This window comes from Pelophylax lessonae, assembly GCF_965119305.1.
Source record: "Pelophylax lessonae genome assembly, chromosome: 3".
Taxonomy (NCBI): Eukaryota; Metazoa; Chordata; class Amphibia; order Anura; family Ranidae; genus Pelophylax; species Pelophylax lessonae.
In genome coordinates this window covers 628,592,351-628,616,646 of record NC_138770.1, presented here as the reverse complement: position 1 = coordinate 628,616,646, position 24,296 = coordinate 628,592,351, and the positions used below count along the sequence as shown (strand labels likewise).

General features: G+C 45.2%; 1 protein-coding gene across 1 annotated transcript in view; it reads left to right on the top strand.

Moving 5' to 3' along the window:
- Window positions 1-24,031, top strand: part of UTP25 (UTP25 small subunit processome component) — a 45,943-nt gene extending 21,912 nt beyond the window's left edge. Inside the window, exons 6-12 of the mRNA XM_082248863.1 lie at window positions 1,192-1,593; window positions 3,549-3,765; window positions 10,989-11,191; window positions 17,045-17,227; window positions 17,360-17,472; window positions 19,125-19,370; window positions 23,662-24,031. Coding sequence (XP_082104989.1) covers window positions 1,192-1,593; window positions 3,549-3,765; window positions 10,989-11,191; window positions 17,045-17,227; window positions 17,360-17,472; window positions 19,125-19,370; window positions 23,662-23,908 — 1,611 coding nt within the window. The 3' untranslated portion in view covers window positions 23,909-24,031. The remainder of the gene's footprint in view (window positions 1-1,191; window positions 1,594-3,548; window positions 3,766-10,988; window positions 11,192-17,044; window positions 17,228-17,359; window positions 17,473-19,124; window positions 19,371-23,661) is intronic.
- The last annotated feature ends 265 nt before the right edge of the window (window positions 24,032-24,296 follow it).

Genomic DNA, 24,296 nt, shown 5'->3' with positions numbered 1-24,296 from the left:
TCCTGTTCCTCCTTGCACAAAGGAGCAGATACCGGTCCTGCCGGTGGGTTAAGGACCTTCTGTGGCCCTGTCCAGCTCTCCTAGAGTAAATGACTGTCTCTTTGAATCTCCTCCATGCTCTTGAGACTGTGCTGGGAGACCCAGCAAAAATGTCAATGGCATATATTGATGTGCCATCCTGGAGGAGTTGGACTGCCTTTGCAACCTCTATAGGGTCCAGGTATCGCCTCATGCTACCAGTAGTGACACTGACCCTAAACAAATGCAAAACTAGTGAAAAACAGTCAGAAAAGATGAGTAGGGAAATTTTTTTTATTGTCCTCCACCTGTAAAACCATTCCTGTTTTGGAGGTCATCTCATTGTTGCCCATCTATTGCACCTGTTAATTGCATTAACACCAAAGCAGCTGAAAATGATTAGCAACCCCCTCTACTACTTTACTGACCAGATCAATATCTTAGGAGTTTAATTGTCTTGATGCTATGAAAAAGTGTTCCCTTCAGTTTTTTTTTTTTTTTTTAGTTTTTTTTAAGCAGTGTAGTTTTTCACGAGGTTGCTATTTCTTGGTTGTACTTTTGCTTGTTTTTTTCTGCTGGTTATACCATTTTTATTTTTGTGATATTTTTTTTTTTTACTTTCACTCCGTAAACATCCATATTGCACATACTCCTTTAGTGACATACCTGTCACTAAAGAAATCCAAAACTTCATACCATACTATGCAGATTTCTCGTAAATCCAGGCATGATGGTGTGGGTGCTGGTTGGTGTACACAGTGATGTCACATAAATCCAACAATGCAAAAAAACGAGTAAAGGATTTTAGACTGGGCTTTCTGCATCTAGGATGCAATGTTTCAAGAGACCCACTCATGTTCTTGTTCAGGTTTGTATCATTTCTTACCTCCACTTCTACTACAACCTCCTGACTGGTCTTCCATGAAGATTTTCATGCTTTACTTTCAAAATACTTCACAACTCATGTGGCATTTCTGATCTGCACAGAATGCTCCCACAGAGCTCTCCCCCTCTGACTCTCTTCTCTTGTGTAATTGCACCTCTTCATCATTTTTACAGTACCACCCTCCTAGTTCTTTACCAATAAAGGATAACATATGTTTATTCCAACCAGTATTCATTGTTTGGTAGGACTAAAGTACTAATAATTTCATTTTTTTTTTCTTTCCTTAGTGGCCAACGTTGGGACAGTTGGCATTTACAGCTACATTCAAGGAAGCTCTTCCCGTAAAACTAGACAAGGAAAATGACCTGGATAAGCTTTATCTACGAAAGCCTTTGGATTCCACCTGGCCTAAAGTGAACAGTTTGTATTTACCAAACCAGACTGAACAGAACTTTAGCTCTTTACAAAGGGAACTTTTTACAGTTATGAATTCCTACAAGGACTTTTATTACCCATCCAGGCTGGCAACAGCACAAGGGGAAGAGATTAGACATGTGTACTGTCTTCATGCCCTGAATCATGTGCTGAAAGCCAATTCCCAGGTCCTCAACAACAACACCAAGAAGAGAGATCAGAAGAGCGGAGTTGACGAAGAGGCCCTCCGGGACCAGGGCCTGACCCGACCTAAGGTATTCCAAGTTCTTGGTGCTCTCGACATAGTGAAACACTGCAAGAAGAACTGTCTGAGATATCATTGACAACCAATGGTCTTCATCTATCTTTTCTGTATCTTCAAGTGTCTGGAGGAAAAGTTGATTGGTTGTTACAGATAAAACGGGCAGTTCTTCATGTAGACAATTCTTATCATATATGCCAGTAATTCCAGGTAAAAATATGAAAAGTTTTGACTTTAGATATACAGAACTTTTAACTGATTTTCATTTGTTACCTGAAATCGCCTTGTCATGCTTTACTGTAGTATCAACAAGGCCTGTAGCACTTGGGCTTCAGCTTGTAGAAGAGCAATGTGAACAGCAAGCTTTGACAAAGAATGTGCAGAGCTTTTAGCAAGCTTTGTTTTGAAGCTTTTTTTTTTTTTTTTTTTTTCAATTTCTTTATTTAAGAAGCGGTTGCAGTATAAACAGAGTTAAGGCACATCAGGAAAAAATGAGAAAGTACAATCTGACAACAACATCGTAAACATCGTTTTGTCAAAAAGGTTACATTAGTTGGAGGATGAACATGGTCAACTGGACCAGAAAGGTGGGGTCAAACCCCTCCCGGACGTGTATAGTAACTGACATATCAAATGAAACAAGGGCTGATGGATTAGTAAACCACCTCAATTATACAAAACTTGTGAGTGTCAGGTACCAGGGTAGTACCGACGAACGGGCTCCTGTACAGAACAGGAGCGAGAAACCACGACTCCTAACCATGGAGTCAGTCAGGGAGTGAACAAGCAGTTGAGTATAAGTTACAGAAGACCCCAGACTTGGGGAGAAAGTGAGGATACATACAGAGGGGAGAGTAGGGGGAAGGTGGCAGGAACCACAGGGTGTAGAGGAGAAAAGCACAAGAGGGAAGGAAGGAGGGAAGAAAGAAGCAGGAAGGAAGCTGAAGGGGCTGGCATGACCCGATTCCCTGGGCCCATACCCCCCGCACCCTAGCCAGAGAGAGAGCTCTCGCAGGTAGGCGTCTGTACACTGAAGTGATCCCACGCTCTCCATTTGTCCCGAAAAGCCTGTTCCTGATTGTGCAGAGTAGCCGACAAGTCTTCCATGTCCCGAAGCTCCTTCACCTTAGAAAACCATAAAGATCTCGTGGGTACAGCAGGCAATCTCCAGCAGAGGGGGATGCAGGCTTTGGCAGCATTTAAAAGCTGAATAGTCAGAGCGTATTTTTTAACTGGTCGTTGGGTGAGGTGCAGTAAACATGCTGCAGGATCATCCTTGTTTAAAGATTTTAAATTGCCATGCAGCTCCAGTTTTTTTGAGCACAAATCCTAATGGGAGTGTTGATTGCTTCATTAAGAAAGCTGCTAGCAGGCTTCAAGACTTCTTGAAGCCTATTGAAAGCTTGCTGAAGCCTGCTAGCAGCTTGCCCAAAGTGGCAATCAACACTCTTTAATACAAGCTGAAGCTGGTGTGAAACAGGCCAAAGAAAGTGATTCAATATTAATTATTTTCATGTTGGATAAAAATTAAAACCCCTGTCTTTTTTTTTTTGCTGTCTGTGTCCTATTGGGGAGATTACCCTTTCCAAAGTTGAAAGAAATCTGTACAGTAAATTTAGGTAACTCCCCTCTTGACTGTTGTCACCGGAACAATTGTCCCCAATTTTATTACTCATTTTCTATTCAAGTGACAGGTCACCAGGACTTGGATAAAGAATGAATTTAACCAATAGGGACACAGCCAGCAATAAAGACATGACAGGGCCTCTAACTCTCCATTACTCTATCCAAAAAACAATTTTGGTTGTAGGTACACTTGAACCACTCAAATTTAGTTTGTTTATATGTAATCCAGTGCATCTCCCACGTGATGCTTCGTGTGACACTGTAGCATCTTGCTGTTTAATTCTGTGGTGTTCATCCCCCATCTCTATTCATGTAATATACAGTTCTCTGTGATATCTTCAGGTCCTTATTGTTGTTCCATTTCGTGAGTCCGCCCTGCGAGTGGTCCAGATTCTAATCAGCCTCATGCAAGTCCCTGATAGGAAAGTGGATGTGAGCAACAAAAAGAGGTTCAAAGATGAGTTTGGCTGTGCCCCCGAAGACCGGCCTCCCAACCTGAGGAGGCCAGATGATTATGAAGCAGTGTTTGCTGGGAATATCGATGATCATTTCAGGATAGGTAAGGTTGGGCATGTCTAACTGTCACAAGCATACGGTAATTTCCTGTTCTCTGCTGTCTGGTTGCTCTATTATGATAATTGGGAGCCAGCAGCAGCCATGCTGCACCTACCATCACATAGACAGCTATGACACCTTTCACTGATGTACGACTGCAAATATTGTGATTGTAAATAAGTATGTTTACTCCTTCACTGACGGGCACAGCTGAGGCTGCACTAATATGCAGCACTGATGGGCACTGACAGGCATCGCTGATTGCCTCTGAAAGGCATCACTTATGGCTACTAAAAGGCATCACTGATGGGAACTGATTGGCATCACTGGAAACTGGTGGGCGTTGATGGGGCTGCACTAAAAATCTTTACTCTGATTATCTGTGGAGACCCTTCCTGTCAGGAGAGCCGATTATCAGCTCTATTCTACTCACGCCCTGTCAGTGTGAATAGTGGAATGCCGATAACCTGCACTTCCTAGTTATGCTGTGATTGGACACAGCTGATCAGATGGTAAAGAGCCTATGTCATACTGGGTTTACTGTGTTTAGAGATGCGGTGTGTCAGGGCGACACACACCACTACCGATCGCCTTGCTGCGCACCCCTGGAGGCACGCACAAGTGGCCTATTCTGAAGGGCGTCATATGATGTAGTTAAACCCATACTATGAAAAACACAGGGGCGCACTGGACACCCAGCATATAGCACAACCCACAGCAAAAGTGTCCAATAAGTCCTCTTACCAGTATTCCAACAGTACAAACAAATGCCAACTGCCCCCCCCCCCCCCATAACTGGCCTTCACAGCAAGGAGCACATGGAAGAGCAACGCATGTAAAACAAAACCAAAGAAAATTCCCAGCTCAACTTACCAACCAGCCTACAAACAACCAAATTCATTCTCTACTCTATCCAAAGTAAAAAAAGGTTTTCTCTTACGTCCTCCGACAGTCGCCGCCTCTTCATATTCGTCACAATGGGGTATTAGACTTTGCTCCGAAGGAGTAGCTAGGCAACACAATATGTTAACATTAAAGCTTTTAACATATCCCACCCTCAAGGGGTGGTCCCCTCAGTCAATACCCTCCTACTTCCTGCAACCATATCTCAGTTTCAATGTCTAGCTTGTCAGGAGTAGCTGGATCTCTCTGTGCTGGGGCTTTGTGCCCCAGCCTCTTTCTTCTTTTTTGATTTTTTGTTTGAGTTTTTTCTCTCTCTTTACTTAGCTGTTCTTTTTGTCAGCATTAGTTAGTTCTCCTGACGAAGAGGATCATGCGGGCTGGGTCTCGGGCTGATCCCCCCTGGTCGCAGGTCGTGGATCAGTGGCTTCCCAGCCTGCCATCGAGCGGCTGGCACAGTGAACGACCCATCCCTGTTCGGTGCAGGGATGCTTGGTGAGGTGGCTACCTCACTGGACGCTGTGCGGTTTCTTAACCCCAATTTTGTGCGTCTTGTATGCGACTCTCCCTGCCTCATGTGCAGCGACTTGTTCGCCTGTGCGGGTCCCCCACGCAATTGAGAGGTAAGTGTATCTATGTGGGGACCTGTCTGTCGGGGGGGGGGGGGGTGTCAGTCTGGGACTGTGTAACCTGCCTCTGTTCACACTGTTTGTCTCCCTATCACTCTGCTGCATGCTGCGGGCTGCAAGGGGGGGGGGGAGCTGTGTGACACTGTCTGTGTCAGCCTTGTTCAGTGTGAGAAGCTGTGTGCTGTGGGGCATGTTTTGTGGCATGTTGGGGCACGATACAGCGATCGCTGCGGCGATCTGCCATGTTTTTTTATATGGTTGGTGTTATATGCATAACTGTACTGTAGGAGCGGCGGTTTCGGCGCCAAACGGCGCCATTTTGCCTGCACTCGCTCCGGCCGCATGTTCTCCATGCAGGCGGCCATTTTCTTGTAGCCTCCCATAGGCTTTAATAGAGCGCCCTGGTTTCATCACTTCCTCTTCTCCTGGGTACACCGATCGAGGCGGCAGCAGCAGCGGCAAGGGTCTCCTCAGGTTTTATCCTTCTGTTCTTGCTATATCCATTGCCTGTGTTCAGTTTATTGTTCCCTGTGGGGGTCTCATTGTGCTTGTGTGTGGTGCGGTGGGCTGCGCTCACCGCGCTTGTTAAGGGGGCAGTTAACCCTTTATTCTCCGGCATATCATATTGGGGCAATGGATTCTCAGGAGGGCAAATTTCCTGCCACCTTGGTGAAAAGCCAGGAGACCGCTGTTTCTCCCCCAGGGGGGGATTTGGCCACTATTGTGGCTGGCCTTGCTGCTCAGGTGCAGATGCTGGTGGCTGCTCAATCTACTAAAAGACCCAGAGTTTCTATTTCCTCTGATTCTGAGGGTGAAGGTGATGGGACTGTTATGGCGGGGGTCTCCTTATCGGGGTCCCGCTCCTCCCTGGATCTCGTGGGGTCCGAGGTGGAGGCTGAGGTTGAGGGGGTTGATAATTCTCCCCCTGGCTCGCCTGAAGAGCTTGCAATCATGGATGAATTGATTGCTTCCATAAAACAAACGCTGCGTTTGCAGGATGAAGTGTGTCCCCCCGCTGCCTTGGCGGCTTATGGGACGCAGAGAAAACGCAGGACGCCGCAGGTTTTTCCCTGCAATGATGATTTTCAGCGCGCTGTTAAGGAACAATGGCGCAATTTACGCAAACCTTTTGCTGTGCCAAGTAGTTTCAAGCTGCGTTATCCTTTTTCGCCTTCCACTGATGAACGGTGGTGTGTGCCACCCCCGGTGGATCACGCAATTGCGGTTTTGAACAAATCCACTGCGATTCCTGCAGAGGATTCCCCGGTGTTCCGTGATGCCACGGATAGAAGACTGGAGTCTCTTGCCCGTCATACTTATTCTGTTACGGGTTCGATGCTTAAAGCTCTGTTTGCCTCTCTTATGGCGGCCCAGGCTGTCGCAAGTTGGATGCAGATGCTTAGGCGCGTCCTAGTGGCCGATTCGGCCTCGCCGGCGACCCTGGATATGGTGGATCAAATCCACCAGGGTGTCATGTATCTGTGTGATGCGGACTTGGACTTAGTCCCGTTGGCTGCACGTGTACACAGCGTGGCGGTGTTGTCTCGCCGCCTGGTTTGGTTGAAGTGTTGGTCGGTGGACCAATCTTCGCGTAAGACCTTAGCCAATCTGCCTTATGATGGGTCTCGCCTTTTTGGGGAGTCCTTGGATGCGTTGATTAAGGGGATCACCGGAGGTAAGAGCACTCTCTTGCCCCATTTCCCCAAGGCTAAGGGGGCTTCTGGGAAGAAACATGCTAATTTTCGGCCTCCTCAGGGGTCCTTTCGTGCCTTTCGGTCGCACTACAAGGGCAAACCGTTCAAGGGACAGGGCTCTCAAAAGAAGCCCTGGTCTGGTAAACAGAAGTTCGGTCAGTCCGGACCCGCTGCCCATAACAGTGCGGCCTGAAGGGGCGCCCTCACCCAGTTTTGGGGTGGGGGGACGCTTATTCGGTTTTCTTCAACCCTGGTTGGCCCGCGTGCGGGACCGGTGGGTTCAGGAGATCGTTCGATCTGGTTACAAGATCGAGTTTCTCTCTCGGCCGGCGAGCAGATTTTTTCCCTCAAATCTTCAACTGTCTCCAGAGCGTTTACGGGACCTGCACCTGGCAGTGCGAGACCTGAGGGCTCAGGGAGTAGTGGTTCCGGTGCCTCATCGGGACAGATTTCGGGGGTTTTATCCCAATCTGTTCACCGTGCCCAGGAAGGAGGGCAAGGTTCGTCCAATTCTGGACTTGAAGGCTCTAAACCGCTCTGTGCGGGTTCGCAAGTTCCGCATGGAATCCCTGCGGTCGGTGGTGGCTGCCCTGGTTCCGGGGGAATTCATGGCCTCCATCGATTTGAAGGATGCGTATCTTCACATCCCGATTTTCGAGGGTCACCAGAGGTACCTTCGATTCGCCATTGCGGAGGATCATTACCAGTTCGTGGCGTTACCTTTTGGTCTCGCCTCGGCTCCACGGGTTTTCACCAAGGTGCTTGCACCGGTTCTGGCATTGCTGAGGGCCCAGGGCATCTCTGTCCTGGGGTATCTGGACGACATCCTGGTTCGGTCTGCGACCAGCCAGGGTCTGGAAAAGGACCTGTCTGTCACGATGCAAACTCTGCAGGAGTTTGGTTGGACGATAAATTTTCCAAAGTCGACGCTGAGTCCGTCGGTTCGTCTTCCCTACCTGGGAATGATCCTGGACTCGGTTCAGGCAAAGGTCTTCCTGCCGGAAGACAAACTCAGGACTCTTCAGGAGGAAGTCAGGTCCCTCAGGGACGTTCCGCACTCGTCTCTGCGGACGTGCATGAGATGTCTGGGATTGATGGTCTCGGCCTTCGAGGCGATTCCCTTCGCCCAGTTTCACACGCGGGGTCTCCAATCGGAGATCCTGTCCAGGTGGGACGGGCGACCTCAATCTCTGGATCTTCAAATCTCGTTGGGCCATCGCACCAGAAGGGACCTTCTGTGGTGGCTCCAGTCCCCGATGGTGTCGGGGGGCAAGTCTTTTCGTCCTATCTCGTGGACGGTGATCACTACGGATGCCAGCCTGTCGGGCTGGGGTGGTGTTCTGGGCGTTCTGTCCGCCCAGGGAACTTGGTCGGAGGGGGGAGTCCTTCCGATCAGCATTCTGGAATTGCGTGCAATAAATCTCTGCCTTCATCATTGGACGGACCGGCTGCAGGGCTGTCCGGTTCGGGTGCAGACGGACAATGCCACGGCGGTGGCCTACATCAACCACCAAGGGGGCACCAGGAGTGCCCGAGCGGCTCGAGAAGTGGCCGACATTCTGTCTTGGGCCGAGACTCATGTCCCGGCGATAACAGCGGTTCACATTCCAGGGGTGGAGAACTGGCAGGCGGACTATCTGAGTCGCCAGACCCTGGATCAGGGGGAATGGTCTCTCCACCCGGCTGTCTTCCAGATGTTGTGCGCGAAGTGGGGTCTTCCAGATGTGGACCTGTTCGCGTCTCGTCTCAACAACAAGGTGAGAAGGTTCGTGGCAAGGACGCGCGACCCTCGGGCAGACGCGTCGGACGCGTTAGTGGCCCCGTGGCATCAGCACAAGCTGATGTATGCGTTTCCACCGATTCAGTTGCTGTCCAGGTTCCTTCGCAGGTTACACTCGGAACGCAGCACGGTGATTCTTGTGGCGCCGGATTGGTCTCGCCGGTCCTGGTACGCAGACCTCGTGAATCTGGCGGTCGACGCCCCGTGGCGTCTGCCTCTTCGAAACGATCTCCTGTCTCAAGGGCCGATATACCATCCTGCTTTACAGTCGCTGGCTTTGACGGCCTGGCTGTTGAGACCGAGGTCCTGAAGGAGAGGGGTCTCTCCCCTGAGGTCGTTCATACCTTGATCAACGCGAGGAAGTCTTCCTCGGGGAAGGTTTACTACCGTACTTGGAAGGCCTATTTTGCATGGTGTGAGTCCAGGGGGTTTTCACCCCCCACGTACTCGGTTTCTCGAGTATTGTCCTTCCTTCAAACAGGTGTCGATCAGCGTTTGGCGCTGGCTACAAAAAAGGGTCAGGTGTCTGCGCTGGCCGTTCTTTTTCAACGTCCGTGGCTTCCAACTCCTTGGTTGGCACTTTTGTTCAGGGTGTGCGGCATCTGGTTCCTCCTAGGAGGGAACCTCTGCCTCCTTGGGACTTGAATCTCGTTCTATCTGTGTTACAGCGTGCTCCTTTTGAACAGATCAGGGAGATCTCGTTGTCTATGTTGTCCAAAAAGGTCGCCTTTTTGGTTGCGATCACTTCGGCTCGCAGAGTGTCGGAGCTGGCGGCTTTGTCCTGCAAGTCTCCGTATCTGGTTATTCACTTGGATAAGGTGGTTTTGCGACCTAATCCTTCCTTTCTTCCGAAGCGAGTTTCGGAATTCCATCTCAATGAGGATATTGTCTTGCCTTCGCTGTGCGCGAAGCCTAAACATCCGAAAGAGGTGAGACTACATTCTTTGGATGTTGTTCGGGCGATTAAGGTTTACCTTAAATCGACTGAGTCTTTTCGAAAGACGGATTCTTTGTTTGTTCTTCCAGAGGGTCCTCGGAAGGGCATGGCGGCGTCGGCTTCTACCATCGCCAAATGGATCAGGCAGACCGTTGAACAGGCATATGTCTTGCAGGGGAAAGTTCCCCCTATGCCTGTGAAGGCTCACTCTACTAGATCTCTGAGTACGTCTTGGGCCTGTCGTCATGGGGCTTCTGTAGCCCAGGTGTGTAAGGCGGCGACCTGGTCGACCGTACACACTTTCACAAAATTCTACAAGGTGGATGTTCAAGCATCGGCGGATGCTTCCTTTGGCCGCAAGGTTCTTAGTGCGGCTGTTCCCTAGGGTCACCTGTTGGGATCCCTGGCTGTTGAGATAAGTTTTTTTTTTTTTTATCCCCTGGTTATTTGTTTTTCCTGGGTTGTTGCTCCTGTTGAGCAAGTTTTTTTCCTATTGCCCAGCTGGTTTCCTTCCTTTGGTAAGGTTCCTTTCTTTGATGCGGAGACTGCGTTGCCTTACGGCGCGGATGCGTTTCCCACCCCTCATGTTTGCACTGCTTTGGGACGTCCCCATTGTGACGAATATGAAGAGGCGGCGACTGTCGGAGGACGTAAGAGAAAACGGAATTTTTGTAAAATCTTACCTGTAAAATTCCTTTCTCTGAGTCCTCCGACAGTCGCCGCCCCCGCCCCTCTTTTGGGGTTTTGGTTATATACTCTACTGCTATTCCACTGAAACTGAGATATGGTTGCAGGAAGTAGGAGGGTATTGACTGAGGGGACCACCCCTTGAGGGTGGGATATGTTAAAAGCTTTAATGTTAACATATTCTGTTGCCTAGCTACTCCTTCGGAGCAAAGTCTAATACCCCATTGTGACGAATATGAAGAGGCGGCGACTGTCGGAGGACTCAGAGAAAGGAATTTTACAGGAAAGATTTTACAAAAATTCAGTTTTGGCTTTACATATGAATTGAATTGAATGCTGCTTCATCATAAAAATATGCACTTCTTTTCCCATTGCTGTAAGGGGCAAAATAAACAACTGAAGCACTTTTTAGCCTTTAAAGAAAAAAAAAGCCAAAACGTTCTAAGGGAGAATCACAGAAGTTCTGTAGAAAGGTAAACGGCTATTTACAGATCTTGTATTTGTAGCTCAGTAATAAAGCAGGATTTATGTTCTCTGCTTGTTATTGGTTTGAGTCATTGTGAAGCACATTAATGTTGTCATTGCTCCATTGTTTGACAGGAGTGGCCATTCTGCAGAAGAGCATGAGACTTTACTCTCCATTCTACTCCTCCGACATCATTATTGCATCTCCTCTTGGTCTTCGTACCATCATTGGTAGTGAAGGAGAGAAAAAACGAGATTTTGATTTCCTCTCTTCCATAGAGATACTCATCATTGATCAAGCTGATATTTATCTGATGCAGAACTGGGAACATGTCCTGGTAGGTGGTAAATATTGGTTTAGATAACCTAGCACCTTTTCATAAGCATTTCCCAGAGAATGGATCTTCACATCCAACTCTTTTCTGTGATGTCTGTGTACAAACCCGATTCCAAAAAAGTTGGGACACTGTACAAATTGTGAATAAAAACAGAATGCAATGATGTGGAGGTTTCAAATTTCAATATTTTATTCAGAATACAACATAGATGACATATCAAATGTTTAAACTGAGAAAATGTATAATTTTATGGGAAAAATAAATTGATTTTAAATTTTATGGCATAAACACAACTCAAAAAAGTTGGGACAAGGCCATGTTTACCACTGTGTGGCCTCCCCTCTTCATTTTATAACAGTCTGCAAACGTCTGGGAACTGAGGAGACAAGTTGCTCAAGTTTAGGAATAGAAATGTTGTCCCATTCTTGTCTAATACAGGCTTCTAGTTACTCAACTGTCTTAGGTCTTCTTTGTCGCATCTTCCTTTGATGCATTCTTTGATGCGCCAATGTTTTCTATGGGTGAAAGATCTGTACTGCAGGCTGGCCATTTCAGTACCCGGATCCTTCTTCTACGCAGCCATGATGTTGTAATTGCAGTATGCGGTCTGGCATTGTCATGTTGGAAAATGCAAGGTCTTTCCTGAAAGAGACGATGTCTGGATAGGAGCATATGTTGTTCTAGAACTTGGATATACCTTTCAGCATTGATGGTGCCTTTCCAGATGTGTAAGCCACACGCACTCATGCAACCCCATACCATCAGAGATGCAGGCTTCTGAACTGAGCGCTGATAACAACTTGGGTTGTCCTTGTCCTCTTTAGTCCGGATGACATGGCGCCCCAGTTTTCCAAAAAAAAACTTCAAATTTTGATTCGTCTGACCACAGAACAGTTTTCCACTTTGCCACAGTCCATTTTAAATGAGCCTTGGCCCAGAGAAAACGCCTGTGCTTCTGGATCATGTTTAGATATGGCTTCTTTTTTGGCCTATAGAGTTTTAGCTGGCAACGGCGAATGGCACGGTGGATTGTGTTCATCGACAATGTTTTCTGGAAGTATTCCCGAGCCCATGTTGTGATTTCCATTACAGTAGCATTCCTGTAAGTGATGCAGTGCCGTCTCTAAGGGCCCGAAGATCACGGGCATCCAGTATGGTTTTTCAGCCTTGACCCTTACGCACAGAGATTGTTCCAGATTCTCTGAATCTTTGGATGATATTAGGCACTGTAGATGACGATAACTTCAAACTCTTTGCAATTTTTCTCTGACAAACTCCTTTCTGATATTGCTCTACTATTCTTCCCACAGCATTGGGGGAATTGGTGATCCTTTGCTCGACTTGACTTCTGAGAGACACTGCCACTCTGAGAGGCTCTTTTTATACCCAATCATGTTGCCAATTGACCGAATAAGTTGCAAATTGGTCCTCCAGCTGTTCTTTATATGTACATTTAACTTTTCTGGCCTCCTTATTGCTACCCGTCCCAACTTTTTTGTAATGTGTAGCTCTCATGAAATCCAAAATGAGCCAATATTTGGCATAACATTTCAAAATGTCTCACTTTCAACATTTGATATGTTATCTATATTATATTGTGAATAAAATATATAAGATTATGAGATTTGTAAATTAGTCCATTCCTTTTTTACTCACAATTTGTACAGTGTCCCAACTTTTTTGGATTTGGGTTTGTATATGCTTCACTTCCAGCTGCTACTTGGTACATAGTTTCATAGGTAATATAGTTGAAGAAAAGGCACAAAGGGGGAGATTTAGGCCTGGTTCACATTTTGTGTTTTCAGGTTTTTTTTTTTTTGGAAACTCACTACAGTCCATTTAGCATGGTTTCCTATGGGTCATGTTCACATCTGTGCGTTTTTCCACTGGTGCATTTTTTGGAAAGGGCCAGGGACTTTTTTACTCGCATCAGGTTGCGTTTTTGATTCCATGGACTTCAATGGAATTGCATTAAAAACGCTTTAAAAGCACAGTACTTGCATTTTTGATGCATTTTTGCTGGTTCCTCCAGTAATACAACAGACCCCTCCCAAAAACACAATGCATTAAAAACGCATCAAAAACACGTGTAAAAAAAAAAATGCACCGGTAAAATGCATCCACTGTATATGGAGATATGTGTTGCACTTAACCCAATAAAAATAGTGAAATAATGTCACCAGGTGATGCTCAAAAAAATTATATAAAGCATAAAATATAAATGAACAGTTGTGAATTGTGAGTCCTTGATAAATTAATAAAAAGTCCAATTAATCGTGCCAATCCAAAATAAGTGAAATATGGATATGAAGAACTACAAGTCCCAGCACATATGCGTCACTATGTTTGCTAGAAGAAAAAACACTCTAGGGTATGTTCCAAAGGCTGCTTACCAGATGAAAATGGTCATCCAATTTAATGGATAGACCTAGGTTCGCTTAATTGATGATAATGAGATCCACCAGGTGTAATTCAATATAATATGCAATAGAAGGTATTCAATGGCAGAAGCTCAGAGACCATCAAAACAATCTGGTCACTCAATTTAATGGATAAAGCTCAAAATCAATAGAAGAATCCGCCAGGTATGGTTCACTTATAGTATAATGCACATGTACAGAGATACTCATGATGGGAGTTCAGGTGCCATGAAAATAAAAATGGACAAAAACATAATACCGTACACACAATCCCAAATTAAAAAGAAAAGTGTTGCACTCACATGAAAATATCAATATTGAGCATATATTCCGTGCAGGAGAAAAAAAACATGAAAAAGGATCACAAGTCTCAGCAGGCAAGATACCACTCCATAGGTAAGTGTAAAAGAGGTAAAGCACTCGTGATCTGATCACCAAAGGGTATCCAAAGAGGCTGCTTACCAGATCAATATGGTCACCCAAATCAATGGATAAACCTTAGCTAGCTTATTGTCTGCCGAGAGATCCACCAGGTGTAATCGCTTGTTGCATGGAACATCTGTATGGAGATGTTCAATGTAGAAAACCAGGCTAGAAATGGGCAAGAACATAGTGTGATACTGTACAACTAAAATGGTTTATTAAAGATAAAAACAGTGCACTCACATATACAACGCCAGTTAGAGCATGTATTCCCATGTAACAGATGTAAAAGAGCAAAGATACAGCGTCCTCACATGCGATCGTAGGCCGGCTCTGGGGACGTGGTTACGTCAGGTCTGACTCCACCCAGGGTGGAGTCAGACCTGACGTAACCATGCCCCCACTAGGTGGAGTCAGACACGTTGTAACCATGCCCCCACAAATGTTCACCACATATCGGTAACGACCCGTGCAATAAGTTCAGAAATGAAGTTATGTGTAATAAAATGGAATGACACAGGGAAAAAATATTGAACACGTGAAGAAAGGGAGGTGCAAAAAGGCATGGAAAGCCAAGACACCAGCTGAATCTATCAGTAATTAGAAAGCAATCCTGCCTCTTGTCAGTGAAAATTAATATCAGCTGGTTCAGTCTCAACTGATGGCCTATAAAAAAGGTGTCTGATTACCAAGGTGTCATACAAGAAACATCTCATGATGGGAAAAAACAAAGCGCTCTCTAAAGACCTGTGCAACATTATTGTTGCAAAACATGCTAATGGCATTCGTTACAGAAGGATTTCTAAACTTCTGAATGTTCCAGTGAGCACTGCTGGGGCCATTACCCGGAAGTGGAAAGAACATAATTTCCCCTTCATTTTACCATAAACTGGCCATGACCTGGTGTTCCTCGCAAGATTTCTGACAGAGGAGTGAAAAGAATAATTTGTGTAATTTAAAGCTTTTAATTGAATTTAATGTTGTGTATATAATGCCATTTTATACATTTTGTAAACTTTTAGTCAAAATAAAACTGAGCGAACACCATTAAAGTAGAACTATAGGCATTTTGTTTTTATTTTGGATAGAGTAAGGGAGGGTTATGCCCCGTCAGGTTTATTTTGCCATCTGTGTCCCATTGGGGAAATTTTCCTTCACTTCCTGTTTCATAGCCAAACAGAAAGTGATAGTAAATCCCTCCTTGTCACCAGATGCCCCATTGGAAGATTTTCCTTCTTTTCCTATTCTACTGACAACCCAAAATGTATCATTTTCTTTCACTCTCACTCTTGGTGATAGCAGTAAACAGGAAAAATTTGAAAGGGCGAACCTCCATAATAGGGGCACAGACGGCAATAAAAACTCAACGAGTGTTCTGATACCTCTTCATTCTTTCCAAAACTAAAAAAGAAAACAAAAAGTTTTGCCCTAAAGTCATGCTTTAAACTTCTTTCTAATTCATTGGTTCCCAGTCTTTGTTTGTTGTGTATCAACATCACATCCTTTTATATATAGGCAAGTGCCACATGGTCCTGGGCAATGGCATCCTGGAGCCCTTGCAGCTGTGATTTGTACACCCAGCCATATTCAGCAGAAGGATTAACTGTGGCACAATATACAGGGTAAAGCATTTCAAATAAACCCACCATAGGAGTAATAATGGGGCTTCCATTGGTGACCTGGAATTGCTAGCTGCTTAGCTTCAGTGTTTTCACTCGCTATCCGAGCACAAGTATAGAAATAGGGAAAGGTAGAGAAAAGTTTAAAATCCTATTTTTTTACAGTCAGTGTTTCAATGTATTAAAGCCAGAGGATCAGCTTGACAACCAGGCAGCTAACAATTTCAGATGAAGAGAGAAGTACTGTATTGTCCATACTGTCTAATAGAGCAGAATGCAAGCACAGTTCAGTATTTTGCTGTATTATAATTTTTGCACGGGGATGGGTAGCTATCTGTAAATTATATTAAAGTGTTACTATACCCAGGACTCTACATTCACTATATCTGGTCTCCCACAGAACATGGAAATGCAATTATTTTAGTAAATATAAACTGCTAAATATCTTTTCTCAGCAGTTTTATAGCAGTCTTGTGACTTCTATCAGTGTCTGGTTAAAGCTTGTTGGAGGAGTTTTAATTCTCCTCTGACTGTCCTACGAGGCTGCAGGACGCCTGACCCACTGTCTGGGCAGTGATGATTGGCCCTCTGCTGATCACATGCACCCCCCCAAGAAAAAGAAAAAACTCTCTAGCAATACACACGAAAGCTTAGCATGTGCAGAATGACTCCAAAGGCTATGTTCTAATGGGAGAGGGATTGGAGACAGTGGAAGAAGGGGAGGATCCGAGAAGACAGGATCGAACAGCCTTTTTACACAATGAAAAGGATTAACTTAGGTTCCAAGTGAGTATAACAAGCATGCTTTACTGCATATACAGACTGATTTTACTGTTGTGAGTTTAGTAACACTTTTTGAAGGAAATGTACAGCCAAAGCTTGTTTGGCTGTGCCTCTTCTATGGATCACAGGAGTGCAGCTCATTCTGCATTCCCGTGACCCATTTTCAGCAGAGAGCGGGCTGAAGTCTGCTCCCTGCTGACGTCACAGAAGTCGGTCCAGGCACCGCGTCATCACAGTGGAAGTCGGGATCCGCCAGATGCCTGCACTGACACCCCGCTCAGCCGGCCGCTTCCGCCCCTCCAAAGCCCAGTGCTCCAATGAGCAAGGTTGGGGCAGAGCAGAGAGCGGTGACTGACAGTCAGCAGCTCTCTGCTCGGGGAGCTGTCAGAACCGAGCGATCGGTGACGTTTCGATTGCTCGGTTCTCAGTGTAGAGGCGCCGAGGGACAGATACAGCATCCACCTATATAAGTATGTATGAGGAAAAAAAGGAAACCCCATACTTTTCTTTTATAAGTATTATATCTAAAAATAGGTTCTTCTTGTTTTAGGTTCAGAAGCTAAATGTGTTTTTCTTTTTAATAACTTTGTTGATTTGCCTTGTTTCAGCACCTAATGTCTTACCTCAACCTCCAACCAACGGACTCTCATGGAGTGGACTTCTCCCGGGTTCGTATGTGGAGCCTCAGTAACTGGTCCAAATACTATCGGCAGACACTGCTGTTCAGCTCTCTGCAGGAGCCCCAGATAAACTCTATATTTAATAAGCATTGCTTCAATTACAATGGGCAGGTAAGTTCACCAGAAGCCATTGGAGTCTTGCAGAGAATAGATCCAAGGACACAACGACCCTTTCAAAGTAGCAAGGTTTATTAGTGGCTGTAAGTTAAATCCTTTTTCTTTGCTTACTTTATTTCAATATAGGTAGCTGTGAAGAACATCCCTAAGACCGGCTCTATATGTCAGGTGCTGGTCCAGCTACCCCATGTGTTTCAGCGATTGGAGGCAGATAGCGTGATTTCTGTGATAGATGCAAGGTAAGGGTCCTAGAAGGCACTTTGACATGGCATGCAACCTTTTAAATGGGATTTTATTATTTTAAAGGTTATGTGATTGTAGCTTTAGCAATATCGAAGCTAAATAAAGCTGAAATGTGGCCTAGGCTTATAGGCAATTTTTATAACCCCCTTTTTTTTTTTTTTAAATTCTGTAGTATTCCAGCTTACACCTAACTAGCTTTAAAACATGCCCCTCCTATCACCTATGCTAACTAACCTGTGTGTGATGTATATACTCACCTACATTCGGGCTGCTCTGCTCCGGTCACGTGATCCAGCTCCCTTGTCACAGCTTCAAGGGAGAGGAGGGATCATCAACCACAAATGGACCATTGAAGCCTATGGGTGAAGCCCCTGCTCCAGGCTTTACTAGCTGTTGTCGGAGCTCTCTCCTCTTCCCTGTAGCCGCCACTGGCTGACACAGTACATCACAAGATAGAGGTATAGACACAAAAGGAGTTAGATCATCATCCCAAAGTTAATATAAATAGATAAAGAACAAAAATCCCCCTTGGGACTTTTTAAAGACCAGAGGTAATCAAAAAATAAAGATAAAAAGCTTAGCATAGTATATAACAGAGATACTATCTAAAACTATTTGGACAACCAATACATTTATTTAAAAACAAATTGCGACTGGTGTGATGATATGACATCAAACACTCAATCAAACATGAGAGGGTGGTCCACAGTCTCCATTAACAAGAAGGTGGTCATCCAGGACCAGTCAAATAGGTATATGCATCTTTCTTACGCAGGTTAGTCAACTTAGGTGGGGAGGGGCCAGTTTTGTGGGTAGTTAGTAAACTGTAAGCAGGAATTCCACGCAAGGATTTCAAAAATACCTGGTCCTATGATCTTCTGCTGTGCTGGTTTTGGGTATAACTGGTCAGCTGAAGCCCTTCTGTATGTGTACCCGAGCAGTCTTATTGCCACCTATCATGTTGGTACTATCAAGGATAGGGCCATGTTTTGTAAAATCTTGGATGAGAGCCTTCTTCCCTCAGCCAGAACACTGAAGATGGGTCATGGATGGGTCTTCCAGCATGACAATGACCCAAAACATACCGCCAAGGCAACAAAGGAGTGGCTCAAGAAGACGTACATTAAGGTCAGGGAGTCTCCTAGCGAGTCTCCTGACCTTAATCCTATAGAAAATTCATGGAGGGAGCTAAAACTTTGAGTCGCCAAGCGACAGCCAAGAAACCTTAAGAATTTAGTGCCGATCTGTAAAGAAGAGTGGACCATAATCCCTAATGTGTGCAAACCTGGTAACCAACCACTAGAAATGTTCTACCTCTGTGCTTGACAACAAGGGTTTCTTCACCAAGTACTAAGTCATGTTTTGCTTGGGGATCAAATACTTATTTTAATCACTGAATTGCAATTGCATTTTTTGGTTGATATTGTGTCTCTCATTTTAAAATACACCTAGGATAAAACTTATAGCCCCCTCAAACCCCCCCCCCCCCCCGCAAACTTACAAAATCTGCAGGGGATCAAATACTTTATTTTCCCCACTGTAGCAGTGTCCTGTGTGGTACGGTTTCCATGTCTGAAGGGATTGTTCTGTAAAAAAATTGTAAATCTTCTGTTTTCTCACTGGTAACATAAGTTTATTATTGCTACAGATTCAAGTTTTTCACTGACAAGATCCTGTCGCAGTACCGAGATGCCATCATGTCGCACACACTAATCTACGTTCCATCCTACTTTGACTATGTTCGTCTTCGGAATTACTTTAAAAAGGAGGAACTCAGCTTCACTCATATCTGTGAATACACTGACAAACCTGGGATTTCCAGAGCGCGACAGTTCTTTCTGAAAGGAGAAAGACAGTTCCTCCTCGTCACGGAAAGATTTCACTTCTATAAGAGGTGGGAGCATTACATTTGTTAACCTGAAAGTTTTTAGGGTGGATGATATCAGAGCATTTTATCATTCTCTGGGTGGATCGCTTTCTAAAGGCTTGTAATAGGTCACTTCATCTAGAAGTATATTCTGTTGGTATAAAGTGTGGTCTGGGGGGCATGTTTATTACATCCTTTGGCAGGAACTTGCCTACCATAGTTCCTTGTTTCTTCCCCTACATCTTGGAGTTTTGAATGTTCCTGTCTACCTTTTAGAAGTTCCTGTCCTACTTCTAATAAAGTCCCAGGGTTTGTGAGCAGTCAAAGTAAAGGATGACCTGTCACCTGCGGTTAGTGGTAAAGGATAATGTGCTATTATTGGTGTCAGTGGTAGGAATAGTGCCCCATCATTGTGACAGTGGTAGGAATAGTGCCCCATCATTGTGACAGTGGTAGGAATAGTGCCCCATCATTGTGACAGTGGTAGGAATAGTGCCCCATCATTGTGACAGTGGTAGGAATAGTGCCCCATCAATGTGACAGTGGGAGGAATAGTGCCCCATTATTTGTGTCAGTGGGAGGAAATGGTAACATAACATAGTAACCTAGTGAGTTTGAAAAAAAAAAGACACCAGTCCATCCAGTTCAACCTATGATAAGTGTTTGTCAATAGTACATTGTATACCCCTGTATGTTGTGGTCCTTAAGGTGCCCATCTAATAGTTTTTTTTAAACTATTGATGCTCCCTGCTGATACCACTGCTTGTGGAAGAGAATTCCACATCCTTACCACTCTGACGTTATAGAACCCTTTACGCTAATTTTAGTGAATGGCTGCGAGTTCTTTTATATTCCTTTTTTGCTGAAAAGTTTTTTTCCCCCTATGCTAGGGTCACCAGTACAGTATTTGTACCTTGATCTCATATCCCCTCTCAAGCGTCTCTTCTCCAGAGAGAATAAGTTGAATGCTTGTAGTCTTTTCTCATAGCTGAGATCCTCCATTCCCTTTATTAGTTTTGAGGCCCTTCACTGGACTCTCTCCAGTTCCAGCACATCCTTCCTGAGGACCGGTGCCCAGAACTGGACAGCATACTCCAGATGTGGCCGGACCAGAGTCTTGTAGAGTGGGAAAATTGTTTTATCTATGGAGTGAATCCCCTTTTTATGGATGTCAGTATTCTGTTGGCTTTGCCTGCATCAGCCTGGCATTGCATGCCATTACTGAGCTTGTCATCTACTAGGACCCCCAGGTCCTTTTTCCTTTTTAAATTCTCCCAGAGGTTCTCTCCCTATTGAGCTGTTTATTCCATCCTCTACATAGTTTATGAATACATTTTTAATAGGATTGGTCCCGGGATAGATCCTTGGGGGGAATCCCACTTTCCACACAAGTCCATTCCGAGTTCTCCCCATTTATCACCACCCTTTGGACTCGCCCCTGAAGCCAGTTTTTTATGGTGCTCCATCATTGGAGGTAATGGGAGAAATCTTGCCCCATCTTTGGTGTCAGTGGGTGGATAAATGGTACCACATCTTTGGTTTCAGTGGAAGGAATAGCATCTCGTCATTGGTGTCAGTGAATGGAGTAGTGTCCCATCGTTGTTTTCCAGTGGATGGAATAGTGTCCCATCCTAGGTGTCAGTGAATGGAATAGTGTCCCATCGTCATAGGGTGATAATTATCTGGACTTGTAGTTTTAAAGTGCAGTAAAAGCCTGGGACATGAGAGGGAGCATCTTGCGGTTGCTGTCCCAGGGAAGGTCAGGACACGAGGCGGATACATGCGGTTTGTGCAGATGACACCATGCTGCTAGACTGAAGCTTCCTAATGAGGGTTTACAAGTGAGGCAGGGTGTTGTGGAGTATGATTATATTTTCACCAAGAAATTTATGCCAAAGTCTGGGAGGTTAAGTATTGATTGCCGCTCTGAAGATTGCCTTTATTTAAGATGCTTTTTTACATCTTTTGCTGCTGTAGGTCTGCTGGCACCTGTGGGTTCCACAAGCCTGTGCTCTGCTCTTTCTGCACTGACTTAGCGGCTTGGCAAGCTTTTTTTTGTGACCCCCCATCCCCCCCAGCCACATTCTCTTTAGTTCGTACCTTCATTCAGGAGGTTTGACACGTGGATCCACCTGTACAGTCTCTTTTGCCGCCATGGGATTTAAACTTTCTGCTCTCGGTTCTCCAGAAACCTCCATTTGAGAATAATCGGGAGATTTCCTTGCCTACGTTGTCCTAGGAAGTGGTATTCTTGGTGGCGCTTACCTCGGCACGCAGGGTATTGGAGTTGGTGGCATTATCCTGTCCTAGTCCCTATTTAGTGGTCCATAGTTATAAAGTGTTTTTTCGTCCCTGTCCATCATTCCTGCCCAAAGTTGTCTCTGACTTCCATTTGATTGAGGACATAGTTACATAGTTAGGTTGAAAAAAGACACAAGTCCATCTGGTTCAACCAAAAAAAAAAAATTAAACAGTATTTAAAACCCAACCATACATTGTGTTGCCTTCCTTGTGTCTCATTCCAAGGAATTTGCTTTGCATACCTTGGATGTGTTTCGGGTGTATCTGGCAGCCAGAGAGTCCTTTCGGAGGTCAGACTCGCTTTTTGTGGTTACGCAAGGACCAAGGAAAGGGCTGGACGCTTCTTCGGCTACCATCTCCAGATGGATCAGACCGGCGGTGACTCAGGCCTATTCTTTTAAAGGTCAGGTTCCTCCTTTCCCTGTCAGGGCGCATTCTACTCAGGCGCTGAATACTTCTTGGGCCTTCCATCATCAAGCATCAATATCGCAAGTTTGCAAGGTGGCCAATTGGTCTTGGTGCATACGTTCACGAAATTCCACAGAGTAGATACTTTGTAGCCAAAAGAAGCATCCGCAGATGCCAAAGTTTTGCAGGCTGCTTTTTATGAGGGGCTGTTCCCTCTGAGTGGTGTTTTTCTTTAAATTTTTTTTTTTTTCAGGTGGGAATTCTGTGACCAGTTAAGGCTCCTGTGTCCTGGTTAGGGTTCGTATGTTTAGCCTTGGGTTATTTTCCCCACCCCCTTATTTCCTTTTTGACTGCTTTTGGACATCCCAGTAGTTATGATTTATGGAGCGCTGTGTCCATCGATGAACGAAAGCGAAAATTCGATTTTTTGTACTTACTGTAAAATCCATTTCTCTGGGTTTGATGGACACAGCACCCACCCCTCTATGGAGTTCTGATACTTCTAATACTACTAGCTACCAAACTGATTACATAGAGCAGAGAGGGGGGGGTTATTTAGCAAGCTGAGGACAGCCCATGGGCCATGTGTTTTTGTTCTGCCTAGTCCTACTTTTGGAGTAGGCAATAAAACCCAGTAGTTATGATTTACGGAGCGCTGTGTCCGTTGATGAACTCAGAGTAATAGATTTTACGGTAAGTACAAAAATCCCATTATTGGTGTCACTGGGAGAAATGGCTCCATCATTGGTAACACTGGGAGTAGTGTGTGTGTGTGTGTGTGTGTGTGTGTGTGTGTGTGTGTGTGTGTGTGTGTGAGAAATCGTGCCCCATTGTTGGTCTCAGTCGAAGGAATAGCACCCCATGGGTCAGGTAAAAGCAAGAGAAGGGCTGCATCTTTTGGCCCGCTGAATAAAAATATAATAGAAAAAATAATAATTAAAGCGGGGTTCCACTCATTTTTGTGTTTATTAAAAGTCAGCTGCTACGAAATGATTATCTGATGACTTTTAATAAATGCACACACTCACCTGTCCCACGATCCAGCAATGTGACCACCCGAAACCTCAATCCTCTTCCTCTCGGGCGGTGTCCGGCACCTCTAGTGTGGACACCCGGCTGTGACAGCTTGCGACTTCACAGCCGGGCGCGCACTGCGCATGCACGAGTCGCGCTGCGTGTTGTGAATGGCCGGGCAATCTTCTGGGACCTGTGACGTGTCCCAGAAGATTGCCGGGAGGGAGGGGGAAAGGAGAACGGTCGCCTAGGGGGCCCAAGCAGAAGTGGGGAGCGGGTACCTGTCAAATCTAAAAAAATGAAATGCGAAATGTGGCCTGTCAGGAGGTGAGCAGTATTTAAAGCGGAAGTTCCACTTTTGGGTGGAACTCCGCTTTAAGTTCTGTGCAGGTTAACAAAGTATCAAACCTTTCTGTTTTAGTTTTTGGAGACTGCAGACTAATTGGGGTAATTTTACATGGGATGGAGTGGCTACAGACAAAAGACAAAGTATATGAAGGTGTCTGCTCTTGTCTGTGTCCTGGCTTTTATGTGATGCTACAAAGCTGGGGAGATGTGAATAATGCTATTGTAAGAATATTTGTTTTGCTTTCAGATACACATTGAAAGGCATCAGGAACCTAATATTTTATGAACTGCCTACCTACCCGCACTTCTACAGTGAGGTGTGTAACATGATGAAGGCGTGGAATCAGGGTGAAGAAGCCACGTGGACTTGTACCGTTCTGTATTCGAAGTACGATGCTCAGAGACTGGCTGCCGTGGTGGGAGCAGAGAGAGCAGCGCAGATGTTGCAGTCAAAGAAGAACGTACATCTGTTTGTTACTGGGGAAAATAACTGAATACAGGGACAGGCAGAACTCCGCTTCATTCTACAAAGAATGACTATTGGTTACAGACCGGCAACATTCCCAAATTATTTTCAGCTCCATACTTATCGCACTTTGTACTTCATGGACTGCAGTGTATATATCGTCTTCTGTGAATGGGGATCCTTTGTCCAAAACGCTGCTGAAAATGATAACACAGTGCCTGGAAATATAAAGGGGTTGATTTACTAAGACTGGAGAGTGCTAAATCTGGTGCAGCTGTACATGGTAGCCAATCAGCTTCTGACTTCAGCTTGTTCAGTTAAGTTTTGACAATAATACCTGGAAGCTGATTGGTTTCTATGCAGAGCTGCGCTAGATTTTGTACTCTCTAGTTTTAGTAAATCAACCCCCATAGTGT